This window comes from Symphalangus syndactylus, chromosome 20 (genome assembly GCF_028878055.3).
Source record: "Symphalangus syndactylus isolate Jambi chromosome 20, NHGRI_mSymSyn1-v2.1_pri, whole genome shotgun sequence".
NCBI lineage: Eukaryota > Metazoa > Chordata > Mammalia > Primates > Hylobatidae > Symphalangus > Symphalangus syndactylus.
The window spans coordinates 12,415,996-12,430,231 of record NC_072442.2 but is presented as its reverse complement, the minus strand read 5'-3'; the positions used below and the strand labels follow the sequence as shown (position 1 = coordinate 12,430,231).

General features: G+C 44.6%; 1 protein-coding gene across 19 annotated transcripts in view; it reads left to right on the top strand.

Moving 5' to 3' along the window:
- The window catches only part of MMD (monocyte to macrophage differentiation associated), a 93,373-nt gene that overhangs the window by 33,458 nt on the left and 45,679 nt on the right, over nucleotides 1-14,236 (top strand). The window contains exons 8-9 of one of the 19 annotated variants that reach the window (XM_063629931.1): nucleotides 8,071-8,130; nucleotides 9,907-10,081. The exons of 10 other annotated variants lie outside the window; for them this stretch is intronic. In XM_063629931.1, the coding sequence (XP_063486001.1) occupies nucleotides 8,071-8,130; nucleotides 9,907-9,910 (64 nt within the window). In that variant the 3' untranslated portion in view covers nucleotides 9,911-10,081. Of the gene's footprint in view, nucleotides 1-9; nucleotides 689-2,133; nucleotides 2,504-7,177; nucleotides 7,260-7,944; nucleotides 8,018-8,070; nucleotides 8,131-9,906; nucleotides 10,082-14,166; nucleotides 14,187-14,236 lie in introns of those variants that run through there. 8 more of the 19 variants (XM_055256110.2, XM_063629927.1, XM_055256118.2 and 5 more) reach the window with 8 other exon arrangements.

Genomic DNA, 14,236 nt, shown 5'->3' with positions numbered 1-14,236 from the left:
ATACCTGAGGTCCATCCATCATTCCCCCAGTCCTGCCGTGTGTCATACTTGTATTAGAGGCTGGGGACACAGTCTTCAATAAGGTAAGTCTCTGCCCTCAGGGGAGAAGGATGTGGAGACAAATGAACAATTATAACGCAACGTAATCTCCACCTGTGTATTGGATGCTATTATTGGAGGAGGGAGTGATTAACCCTGTCCAGGGGAGTCAGAAATCCTCTGTACAGAAGCAGTAGTATGGCTGACACTCAAAGGGTGAATGAGGAATTGCCAGGGAGTCAAGTGAGGGGGCAGTGGGTAGAGACAGGGTCATATAAAGACATATTCCAGGGAAAGGAAAGAGCAGGCTTCAGGAAAGGGTGAGGTGTGTGGAAGGGGACATAATAATAACAGCTAATATTGACTGAGTCCCTACTAAGGGCCCAGCTCATTCTTTATGTTTGACATAGATATTGACTCATCTATTATTTTGAGGAGTGAGGAAGACAATCTTGTATACATATGAATTCTTCCACAGCAGACTAAATCTTAGATGGCGTATTATTCAGTTCTTGCACTGCTATAAAGAAATACCTGAGACTGGGTAATTTATATAGAAAAGAGGTTGAATTGGCTCACCATTCTGCAGGCTGTACAGGAAGCCTAAGAGCTTCTGCTTCTGGGGAGCCCTCAGGAAACTTACAATCACGGGGGAAGGTGAAGGGGGGGCCAGCACTTCACATGGCTGGAGCAGGAGGAAGAGGCGGGGGAGGGGGGATACTACACACTTTTAAACAACCAGGTCTCACAATAACTCACTCACTATCACAAGAATAGCACTGAGGGGATGGTGCTAACCCATTCATGAGAAATCTGTCCCCATGATCCAATCACCTTCCACCAGGCCCCACCGCCAACACTGAGGACTACAATTCCACCTGAGATTTGGTGGGCACACAGATCCAAACCGTATCAGATGGATTTCTTTGTCTTAATATTTGGAACTTCTTTTCCTTTTTTTGCCCCCTTGAAAACATGTACCAACATAGACTTCTTAAGGAAAGTGAATATTTTGTCACTCACCTGAGCTAATTTCTGTGATACTGTATTAAATGCAAAGAAAGCATGATGAAGCATATTATGAATTGGTTGGACTGCTGGGGATTTCTTTACTACAGGGGATTTCTTTGCCTCTTTTTTTTTTTTTTTTTTTTGAGAAGGAGTCTTGCTCTGTCACCCAGGCTAGAGTGCAGTGGCACAATCTCAGCTCACTGCAAACTCTGCCTCCGGGGTTCAAGTGATTCTCCTGCCTCAGACTCCCAAGTAGATGGGATTACAGGAGCGTGCCATCACACCCAGCTAATTTTTGTATTTTTAGTAGAGATGGGGTTTCACCATCTTGGCCAGGCTGGTTTCAATGGTTTCAAACTCCTGACCTCATGATCCACCCACCTCGGCCTCCTAGAGTGCTGGGATTACACGGGTGAGCCACTGCACTTGGCCTAATATTGGGGATTCTTATCCTTCAGTACTGGCATAGATCATCTGGATCCAAGGGTATTTATAGAGACCCTCATCCAGGTGTCCAATTCATTTAAAGAGTGAGTCCCTCGTAGGTGCCAGATGCTGCTCCTGGTGTTGAGGATAAAGCTGTGAACAGAACAGACACAAGTTCCTCCTTCGTAGAACAGACATTCTAGTTGTGGGGAAAACAGCCAATAAACAAATATATAAAGAAAATATGTAGTGTATGAGATGGTGATGTGTGCTAGGGTGAAAAATCAATCAGGGAAGAGGTGTGGAAAATGCTGAGGGTGTGTGGATGTGTGCTCATAAACATGGAAGCTAGGGACAGTCTCACTGAGAAGGGGATATTTGGGTAAGACCTGAAAGGCCAAGGGCCCTGGCCCCCAGACACCTGCTAAGAAAGGCATCCAGGCCTAGCAGGTGCAAAGGCCTGAGGTGGGCATAGCCTGGTGCAGAAAAAGGCCCGTGATGTAGGGTTTTGAGCGAGGGGAGAGCAGGGTCGGCAATGAGGTCAGGGGTGTGACAAAGACTGTCTCTTTTGACCAGACTTGACTCAGGCCTCTCTGAGTCCTCTTTCTGACTAATACCTGACCTTGGGCGCTGTCATCCTATTTGGTCCAATTTTAGCAAGAATCCTACTGGGTCATTTCAGTGAAAATTCCCCACTCGATGTCTGATCAACCTCCTTATTATTATGCTGGACTGCCTTCAGCAAGAATCCTTCAAGTTGTGACATTTCTTCTTAGTAATTTTCCATCCACTGACCCCTACCCTGCTCCTTGTCTATGAATCTCCACTCATCCTTGTTGTTTTTGGAATTGATCCTGATCTCTTTCTCCTACTACAAAATCCCATTCTAGTAGTCCCCCTGAATAAAATCTGCCTTAGCATCTTCAACAAGTGTCATGAATTATTTTTTTCTTTAGCAGGGGTGCTGAATGCCGGGGTACACAGGGTCCTGTAAGCCATGGTAAGGCCCACAGGCACAAGTGCAGGGTGATTATTAGTGGAAGAATCATTCATGCTTGGGTGTTGGAACATCCCAGTATCTGGATTCATAGCACTGAGTTAAGTCCTAGCTCCTAAAGCCAAAGGAACATGGGCAAGCCCCCACGCCTCTGTTTATCTTTAAAATACAGATTATACTAATAAGACCACAAGCCTCACAGGGTAGAAAAACACTGTGAACATGAGTTTAAACATGACACTGTCAACCCAAATGAGAGAATGAGGCAGGAGTCTCAATCACCCAAGGTTTATTGAGCCAGAGCCTGAGGGAACGCTGGGGAAAAATACAAGTCATAGAAACCCCTGTGGCCTGTGCTGTCCAAAGAGGTTTTCAGGAGGCTCAGCATTTATATGTTTCTTTAAAGGGGAAAAGCACGCAGGAAGTGGGGACTAGGCAGTGCGGCAGTTGGTTACATTCTTGTGAGGCTCTATCTAGTGCCCAGTAAATCTACATTTTACACAAGATTCAGTGAACATTTAAAGAAGAGGGAGTGAAAAGGAAGAGTCAATTACGTAGACATGGCAGGGTGGGGGAAGGAATGATTGATCTCGTCTAGTCCTTGTTCTGTACCTGGGGAGATAAGCTCGATATTTGTCCATGTGAGATTTAACAGACCTTAGTTTTAGGAGTTAAATTCAGCTTACAGACCTAAAGTTACAATTGACATGTACTTGTTTTATAGGAGGATATACGTCTTGAAAGGTTAAGGGGTCATCCCTTGTGAGGGCAGTCATCCGGAGCGGTGCAGGAGGCCTTTTGCCTCTGTGGGGGTCTGGTTAATGTACAATGCTTTGACACAAGGTTGGGAAGTAATTGCTGTCTATTTGGGAAAAGGATGGTAACGTTACCTGATTCAGGCTTAACTCTCCCTTTGGCATAATGAGTTTGGGAATCTTGAGACTTTTGTTTTGCTTTACATCACCAACTTTCAAGATAAAATGAACCAGGTATTCCCAAGCAGCCCTGAAGTCATCCTGGCTGACTTCCCTCCCCAACATCACCCACCCTCCTTGTGCTCCCCTCCCCCCAGCTGTCCTTTGCCCCTTTGAAAGAAAGCATCTTTGTGGCCGGGCGCGGTGGCTCACGCCTGTAATCCCAGCACTTTGGGAGGCCGAGGAGGGTGGATCACGAGGTCAGGAGATTGAGACCATCCTGGCTAACAAGGTGAAACCCCGTCTCTACTAAAAATACAAAAAAATTAGCCGGGCGTGGTGGTGGGTGCCTGTAGCCCCAGCTACCCGGGAGGCTGAGGCATGAGAATGGTGTGAACCTGGGAGGTGGAGCTTGAAGTGAGCCGAGATCGCGCCTGCACTCCAGCCTGGGCTACAGAGGGAGACTCCATCTCAAAAAAAAAAAAAAAAAAAAAAAAAAAAGAAAAGAAAAAGAAAGAAAGCATCTTTGTGCAGTGTCTTATCTCTCTTCTACCCATTGATTTAACTGTGTTCCTGTGAATGTGTTCGTGGTAGAAATAGCATCCTACATCTGGCCCAAGTCTATCTTTATTTTCACTTATCGGCATTAGGAGCTCGAGCCAGTGAGAGATAAAAGGGAACTCTGCACAGATCTGTTTTGGGGAGTGTGACCTGGCAATCAGTGTAGAGGAAAGAGACAAGCAGTTGACTTGGCCATGCTGAGCCTTGATTTCCTCATCTTGAAAGGGAGGATTATGCTGTCAGCCTCAAAGGGCTGCAGTGAGATGATTTACATAAAGTATCTAGCACAGGACCTGACCATCAATATGTGCTGAATTCCATTCCCAGCTATGCATCTTCATCAGAGGTACTCTGATGAATGTTGAACAGCCCTTGGTTATGAAGGGAAAGGGGTACAGGTAGATTGCTCTCATATTTATCTCCTTTCATTTCATATTAGGGAAAAATGGCCCTCCTTCTATCAAAGTCTCCTTCAAGCCCATCAGCTATTTGGGCCTTATTCTACCAACCCTCTCTTCCTTTCACCATTTCCGGCCTTCATCATACTCACCCTCCCTAAGGAACTTGATAGAATTGTGCACTTTCCCTTCTTAAATCTCCCCCAGGCCTGGCTTCCCTGACGTTACTGCCTGGTTTCTCTCATGCATTTCTGGCCTCTCTCTTAGTCTTCTTACCTTGTTCTTCCTGCTCTGTTTACCTTTAAACCTTGGTGTATCCAGGGGCCCTTGGCTCTCCACCCACTTTCCCATGGTGATCTCACTTGCATCTATGGTAAGATTCTCTAGCAGTAAACTCTCTCCCGATTTCCAAATCGTTTTTTAAATATTTATGTATTTATTTTTCAGAGATGGGGTCTCACTCTACTGCCCAGGCTGGAGTGCAGTGGCATGAACATAACTCACTGCAGCCTCAAACTCCTGGGCTAAAGTGATGCTCCCATCTCAGCCTCCCAAGTAGCTGGGATTACAGGGTTGAACCACTGCACCCAGCTATGACTTGTAAAGCCTTAAACCCATTTGTCCACTGGCAATCTCCCCATAGACACCCAACCACACCCACCTTAAAGTCAGTAGTTTCAGAGCTAAACAAATCATCTTTTCTCCCAACCCTGAATCTCCTCTTATATTTTCTATATAAGCCAACAGTATAACTATCTCCACAGTCAGTTAAGCCCCAAATCTGCGAGTAATTCTAGACTCCTTTCTTCACATCTATCCTCCACACTCCATGGTCGCCAAGTCCTTTATACTTCTGCCCAGATCTCCCTCTCTAGCCCTCTCACTTCCTCCACAGGCACTGCCTTAGTAAAGGTCCTTATCCATTCTCAGGTGCTTTACTGTGATGGCTCCCAGCAGGTCTCTCTGCCACCCACCCTGCACCTTCAATCTCACATTCCTCTAATCTATTCGCATTTCTACCAGTGCACTTTTTCGAATGAGAATCTGATTCAATTAAGTCTGGAGGAAAATCTCTGAACTAGTTCCCCTTCTCCTTCACGATAGACCCAGTACTGGATCTGGCACCAATTTACCTGTCTAGCCTCATCTGTTGCTCCTCCACAGCTGATCAAACTGCTTGCTCAACTCCTTGAATATGCCACTGCTTTATCACACCTCCACAGCTGGGCATGTGCCACGCCCTCTTCCTAGAACACCTTCCCTTAATCTATCCACATTGAAAATTTCTCGGCCGGGCGCGGTGGCTCATGCTTGTAATCCCAGCACTTTGGGAGGCTGAGGCGGGCGGATCACAAGGTCAGGAGATCGAGACCACGGTGAAACCCCGTCTCTACTAAAAAAAAATACAAAAAAACTAGCCGGGCATGGTGGCGGGCGCCTGTAGTCCCAGCTACTCAGAGAGGCTGAGGCAGGAGAATGGCGGGAACCCGGGAGGCAGAGCTTGCAGTGAGCCGAGGTCGCGCCACTGCACTCCAGCCTGGGCGACAGGCGAGACTCCGTCTAAAAAAAAAAAAAAAAAAAAAAAAAAAAAGAAAATTTCTCCCTATTAGCCAGACATGGTGGTGCACACCTGTAATCCCAGCTACTCGGGAGACTGAGGTGAAAATCGGTTGAACTCCCGGGAGGTGGAGGTTGCAGTGATCTGACAGTGTGCCACCGCACTCCAGCCTTGGGGACAGAGCTTGACTCTGTCACAAAAGAGAAGAAAGCAAGAAAGCAAGAAAGAAAGAAAGGAAGAAAGGAAAAAAGAATAGAAAAGAAAAAAGAGAAAAGAAATTTTCCCTATCCTTCAAGTCCCAGTGTCACCTTCTCCTAAAAGTCTTTTCTAACCCACCTGGGCTTAGAGAGGGTTCCTCCTTCACATTCCCCTAGGGCATTCCATTATGATAGTCATTAATGACACTGTAGTTTATTCATCTGTTTCTCACAGTGGATCTCAAGGTCAAGGAAATTTTCTAATTTTTGTACTCCTGATCCTTAAGAAGTTCTTGACATGTAGGAGTCACTTGGAACTTGCCTATTGAATGAATGAATGAATGATTTTGAATGAAGACTTGATGGTCAGTGTCATCAAAAGGATCATTTGTTGAGAGAATATCAGTGGTGTTGAGAAGACAAGAAGACCTGGGAGACCAAGCTGTTAGAGGCACTGCCAGCATGTGTACTGAAATCTTCAAAAGTGATGGCAAAGAGAAGAAAACTTTGAGCCAGGATTAACCCCAATCTTCCTCCCACCACCTGACATCTATCTCGGCTGCCGCTCCCTTTCCTCTTGCAAAGCTCAGCCTGAACAAAACAAAATAAAATTATGAAGATAAAACTTTTAAAATTATTATTGCAATGCTGAATTTAAATGACCCATGCTCTTTGAGATTATCTGCTCTTTGAGATTATGCTGTGCCCTTAGCAAGGATAATCAAGGACTGACTATTTCTCTTTCTCAGATTCTCTTTCCTGATGCATCAGAGCAACTTGTTAACACTTTATGAGATGAAAACTGTCAAACCAATCAAATCAATCAGGAGACATCCTGGAGGACCAGAAAGAGCACAGGATTCAGACCTGAGGTCCCTTCCCAGCCCACATAGATCACGAAGGCCCTGTCAGCTTTAGTGCCAGGGCAGCAGAGGGCCCTGTCTGTACTAACTCACAGACTAGGTGGTTCTGACAAATGCGCTAATGATAATGTCTCCCAGTCTAAGACATTTCTCTATGGAAAACGTCCAAGGGCCTTTGTGGCTATAACCTACCTTCTTTTCCTTTTTCTTGAGGCCATTTAGTGGTACCTATTTTAAAACCGATGTTCCAGTTGGAGAGACTGAACCTTCCAGGAGGTAAATAACAACCCAGGATCACACAGCGAACTGGAGATCCAGCCAGGACCTGCACCCAAGCAGAAATAACTTATGAAAGGCTATTTTACCAAGTCTTCTATGAAGCATCATCTGTTCTTTATTTAAGTCTGGGGGAAAATTAAATTTGAGAAAAAAGAATAGAAGCATAATTAAAGGATCTGGCAAGAGAATATAAAACCAGGAGGGAACAAATCATTCCTTTGTGTCTTTTTTTTTTTTTTTTTTTTTAGCTGCTTGAGCACGCATATGATTTTCCTTGTTCCTTATTCCCAAATGTTCCTCCTTCTTTTTTAAAGTTAGATCTTAAAGGCTGAAGCCTAAACCCTTCAGCACCTGACTTCCTTGGGGCCTGACCTCTCCTGGATTTATTCTTCCAGGGGCTGACCAAGCAACTCAACTCTATTCTTTAAAATTTCTTAAAACTTTTATTATGGAAAATTTTATATGTGTACAAAAGTACACAGCAACTCAACTCTAAACATAAAAAATAAATACAAAACAAAAAACTTAGCCCTAAGCAGTTTTCAATGTATTTTCATCTCAGGACATCATTACCCTATTTTCCAATGGTGTAAGATGAACTCAGGACTCGAAGGAGAATGAATACCTGGATCCAGCTTTCCTTTGTCTTAACTGTGTGGTGTTTGGAAAATTGCTCTGAGGCTTGTTTTTTTCACTTTCAGAATCAGAACAATCCAACCAGCCCCACAGAATGGCTGTGACAATGAAATAAGATAGTGTCTGGGAACATGTTCTGTAAGTTATAAGATGCGCTTAAAATGTGAAGAACTATTATTCATATTTCACAGGGCCTTTGGAGCACCGCCATGCAAAAGTGTGGGTAACGTGCTCAGGAATGTGGGCAGAAGGTGTGTGTGCCAGGAACCCATGTGCCCACCCTGCTGAGACTCCATCCTGAACCCTTCGCCTCACGCCATCGTATTTTTCACCCACTTGACTACTGACTTCGCTGTCACTACCCCCTTTCCTCCTTCCTTCAAGGGTGATAGTTTTTATCAATTTTGTCTCCCCAAATTTACTCCAGCTCCTCTGATCACCTGTCCTGTTTTTCCACCCAGACTATGCCAACTTGGGCTGTCTGCATTTAGAAAGATCCCCTTCAAGGGGCACCTGTGATCTTTTTTTTTTAGTCAAGGTCTCACTCTGTTGCCCAGGCTGGAGGGCAGTGCAGTGATCACAGCTCACTGCAGCCATGACTTCCAGGGCTCAAGAAATCCTCCTGCCTTAGCCGCCTGAGTAGCTGAGACTACAGGCATTCACCACCACACCTGGCTCATTTTTTTTCTTTTCTTTTTTTTTTTTTTTTGTAAAGACAGAGTCTCACTACGTGGCCCAGGCTGGTTTCAAACTCCTGGGCTCAAGCGATCCTCCCATCTCAGCCCCCCAAACTGCTGGGATTACAGACATGAACCACCTGTGATCTTTCATTCCAGCAAAATCCTGATTGGTAGCACCCTAATCAGTGTAAGGACCCAGGCAGGAAGCATTGTGGGCATAGGAAGAAGGGCAGAGAGGGAAGACTCCTCGTAGCAGGCTCAGCCTCTATCTCATGGACTAAAGAGGGAACCACTCTCCTTAGAAGGTGGTTTAAGGAGCAGTGGTGAACAAAATGAAATCCATGCCCTCATGGAACTTATATTTCAGAGGGAGAGTTGAGTATAAATGAGTAGCTATGCAAATAATAAGTAATATTTAAAAAACACAATATTTCAAATTGTGTAAAGAGATGATACAGAGTTAGGGACTAGCAAGAGACTGGAGGTGGTGTGGCTAATTCAGATAGTGTGGTTAAGGTCATGGGCTGTGGCTTTATTTTATAAGTGCTACCCCCCACCACACCCCATTGTGAATAAGGAAGCTAAGAGCCCTACACACTGCTGGCAGCCATCCTAATAACCATGGGGGAGGCCATTTTAGGATGAAGCCATTGCTGTAGATAACAGAACAGAAAAAGATAAAACTGAGTCTGATGCTGTGGTTAAGCCACCATACATCATTGATTCCTGAAGCCCACGCAGGTCTGGGCCTTTCAGTTAGGTGAGCCAGTGACTTTTACAGGACATTTTGAGTTGGGTTTTCAATTCTAATAACCAAATACATCATAATTGATGCATGCTTCTAGTGGGCTATCATTCCCCGCCCAGGCAGCTTATCCATCTAGCCACACACAGCTCTTCTCATGCGAATTCTGAGAAGCCCATGTTTCTCCATCTTCCAACGTTTCCATGCCGTTACCCAGCTGAGGCACTTCTTAATGTACCTAACATATTAATGATACTTGACAAATATCTGTTGAACTGGATTGAGAGAATAATCCAGACAGCTGCTTAAGGAGGAAAGATGCACGAAGTCCTAGCCTCCCCAAAGACAAGGACATTCCGAAATAAAATTTTGCAGCCCTTTCTAGGTCACAGAAAGCTTTCACATATGTTATACCATTTAATCTTGTGCTACCCCAGGGACCATCATTATCTTTATTTTATGGATGAAATAGAGAATGAGAAAGGTTAAGTCATGGGCATAGCAATTAGGTGATGCCCAAAGGTTTTCTGACTCCCAATTTCCCACTCTTATCTGGGCTCTGAAAATAAACCAGATGATGCAATAGGTGATTCAAATTCCAGGTAAGCCAGAAGAATGACCAAAGTGATGTGCATAGGCTTATTGATCCAGGAGAACAAAGCTTTTACCGATGACAGTGGGGAAAACATGTTTATCCAGGATCAGCCAGTCACTGGAAGGGCTGAAGATTTGTGTCAGGAACACAGGAGTCCTTTTTCTGTGCTGCTGCAACCAAAGCTGACTGTCAACCCCAAAGAATGAGGAGAAAGCAGAATAAAGGCTTGTATAGCACTTTCCTCCCACCAAACCTCCCGCCACTTTATTACGCCGGCAATACATTGGTTGTATGTTTTCCATTGCACAATTTATCTTTTCAAATTTTATTTTATTATTCTTATTTTTTTTCAGGGATGGGGTCTTACTATGTTGCCCAGGCTGGAGTGCAGTGGCTATTTACAGAGGCAATCATAACGCACTGCAGCCTCAAACTCCTGGACCCACGTGATCTTCTGCCTCCGCCTCTCAAGTAGTTGGGACTACAAGTGCACACTACCATGCCAGGCTCTTTTTATTTATTTATTTATTCATTTATTTTTCCAAACAGGGTCTCGCTCTGTCACCCAGGCTGGAGTGCAGTGGCATTATCACAGCTCACTGCAGCCTTGACCTCCCTGATCAAGTGATCCTCCCACCTCAGTGTCCTGAATACCTGGGACCACAGCTGCATACCACCACTCGGCTAATTTGTAAAATTTTGTAGAGACAGGGTCTCCCTATGTGGTCCAGACTGGTCTCAAACTCCAGGGCTCAAGCCATCCTCCTGCCTCAGCCTCCTGAGTGCTGAGATTACAGGTGTGAGCCACTGTACCCAGCATTTCATAAACTACTTTTATTTTTACTTTACAGCAAAGTGGTGACATTAGTGCAGAGTTTCCCGTATACCCTCATGCTCAGTTTCTTCTGTTATTAACAACTTACATTAGGATGGTATATAAGTCACAAAGAGTGAACCAAAATCGATCAATTATTATGCACTAAAGTTCGTACTTCGTTCAGATTTCTTCGTTTTTTACCTAATGTTTTTTGTTCCAAGATCTCATCCAGGAGACCACATTGTATTTAGTCATCCTGTCTCCTTAGGCTCCTCTTGGCGATGACAGTTTCTCAGACTCTCCTTGTTTTTTCTACTGACCTTGACAGTTTCCAGGAGTACTGGTTACATATTTTGTAGAATGTCCCTGATATGGTTTTGCTGTGTCCCCACCCAAATTTCATCTTGAACTGTAGCTCCCATAATTCCCACATGTTGTGGGAGGGACCCGTGGGAGATAATTGAATCATGGGGGTGGTTTTCCCCACACTGTTCTCGTGGTAGTGAATAAGTCTCACGAGATCTGATGCTTTTATAAGGGGAAACCCCTTTCACGTGGCTCTCATGTCCTCTCTTGCCTGTCGCCATGTAAGACATGGCTTTTGCCTTCCGCCATGATTGTGAGGCCTCCCAGCCACGTGGAACTGTGAGTCCATTAAACTTCTTTTTCTTTATAAATTACCCATTCTCAGATATGTTTTTATCAGCAGCGCGAAAATGGACTAATACAGTCCCTCAATTGGGATTCACCTGATTATTTTTTTTTATATGATTAGATTGGTATCATGAGTTTTTGAGAGCCAGACCACAAAGACGCAATGCCATTCTCATCACGTTACTAAGGGACATGACTTATCACAGTTGATGTTGACCTTGATCAGCTGGCTGAGGTGGTGTTTGTCAGGTTGCTCCACTATAAATGTACCTTTTTTTCCCTCTCTCCCCACTGGACTCTTAGGAAGGAAATCCCTATGTGCAGCCTGCACTTGAGCAGTGGGGAATTATGCTCTACCTCCTGGAGCATGGAATGTCTACATAAATTATTTGGAATTCTGCTGCAGGGAGATTTGGCTATTCTCCCCCATTACTTATTTATTTTGTCATTTATTTGTATCAGCATAGTCTCTTGGATATGTATTTTATACTTTGGGGTATAATCCAATACTACTTTATTTATGTTGCTCAAATTGCTCTAGCTTTGGCCATGAGAAGCTCTTTCCATTGGCTGATTGCACTTTTAACTCCAACAAATGTTCTGATGTCTTTTTACCTGATAGCATGAACCAGAGTCAGGAGAACTGCGGGTTGTTTGTCACGCCATCTCTACCACAAATTTTTGTGTCACTTTGGTGAAAGCTCAACTTGTCTTTCCTTTTCTTCACCTGTACAGTGAACTTAACACCATCTGCTTCCCTTTGCCTCTGCTGTGGCTGTGAAACTATAGTCAGATGATAAGTAGGACAGGACTCTAGAGAATTAAAAACAAAAACCAAAAAACATGCCAACCCAAAGCCTCACTTAAAATCTCCACTTCTTTTTCTCACTTGCATCTATAGAGCTTCGCAATTCAAGCACACAATAAATATTTTCATATTTTCTGAGTAAATGAAAGAGTGAATGAGTGAAAATGCATACAGGCTTCTGAGCTGCAACTGCAGATAAGCAAGGGAGGAGAAGGGCCACAGGCCAGGTATGCTGGAGCATACTGGCTCCAACTCATTTCATTTCAGAGTGATTTTGCAAACTTTGCAGGTAGGCCTATGATGGGCGTATTAGTCCATTTTCTTTTCTGTCTTTCTTTTTTTCTTTTTTTAAGACAGAGTCTCACTCTGTCTCCCAGGTTGGAGTGCAGTGGTGCAATCTCTGCTCACTGCAACCTCCGCCTCCTGGGTTCAAGCAATTATCCACCCCAGCCTCCTGAGTAGCTGAGATTACAAGCACTCTCCAGCACACCTGGCTAATTTTTTTTTATTTTTAGTAGAGGTGGTGTTTCACCATCTTGGCCAGGCTGGTCTTGAACTCCTGACCTCGTGATCCGCCCACCTCGGCCTCCCAAAGTGCTGGGATTACAGGCATGAGCCGCTGCACCTAGCCAACTCTCAGCTTTAAAACCATTAGATCTCGGGAGACTTATTCACTATCATGAGAACAGCATGGGAAAGACCCACCCCCATGATTCAATTATCTCCCACTGGGTCCCTCCCATAACATGTGCGAATTATGGGAACTCCAAGATGAGATTTGGGTGGAGACACAACGCCAAACCATATCAGAGGTGCAAAGGCACATCTTACATGGCAACAAGTGAGAGAGCGTGTGCAGGAGAACTGCCCTTTATAAAACCATCAGATCTTGTGACACTTATTAACTATCATGAGAACAAGAGCAGGGAAGTGGCCTCCATGATTCAATTATCTCCACCTGGTTCCTCCCATGACACGTGGGGATTATGGGAACTACAATTCAAGATGAGATTTGGGTGGAGACATAGACAGACCATACCAATGGGCAAACCCTGGGCTTGTGGACAGCAGTGATGCATAAGCTACACAATTTACAATCTAGCAGGGATCCAGACACACAAACAACTGTTCATAGAGAGTGATATTTCTTATGGATACCAGAAATGCATGTCTACTTTGTTATTTTCCATAACTTAAATCTCTATAAATGTCTTCATCCCCACTCCTGACCAATGACTTAGTCAAGCCAATTCCACGCTGCCTCAGTCAAGCCTTCCCCTTTGATTCAGGTCTTTCTCCCTCCCAAAACACTCCTCCTTAGGACTGCATCTGAATTCTAAACATCATGCACTGAATAGGCATTAGAGGTGGGGAGGCATCTGATACCTGGGTGTCACCTGGTTCCATTGTGCTGGCCTCTACGTGATGTTCAGGTATGGTTACCTGGGGTGCGGCTTACCTGTCCCTTTCCTTTGCCATGGTGCTGATGCCGTCAATATCTGCCTGCTGGCTGTCTTTGTCTTTAATGGAGATACAGGGAAAGTTGGAATTCTTTCACACTGCTTTGGAGCCTCAGGAAAGTGAGGGTGGCCACTTCAGATCCTTTCTGCTGTCAGTTTGTCACATAACAGTCTTTGCCTTCTTCTCTTAGGCCACAGGGGTATAAGGAACACCTGCATGATGCCTGGGTCCCAGTCAAGAGTTAGGGCACAGTTCCCGAACTCTTCAATACCCACACTTATCAGGGGACACTATCATCCAGCCCACTTTGAAGCTCACTCTGCGGGAGAGGGCCCCTTCTCAGGTGCATTCACCATCTGCTTTCCTGCTTTCATTCTAACCCTCTCATGTTCTTCCTCTTGGGAGATGGACATGGGTGGAGGAGAGCCTAGCTCAGCAAATTTTCTGTTAAATCAATACTGCTTAGACCTCGGCTAGGATGTTTATCTTAAGATGCAATAATTTGACAAAGCTCTTCCGCTTTTTAGTCTCATCTTGGACTCCAGAGACTTTTTATTGAGCCACCTGTATGCAGAAAGATCTCAAGAGGATGAAAGA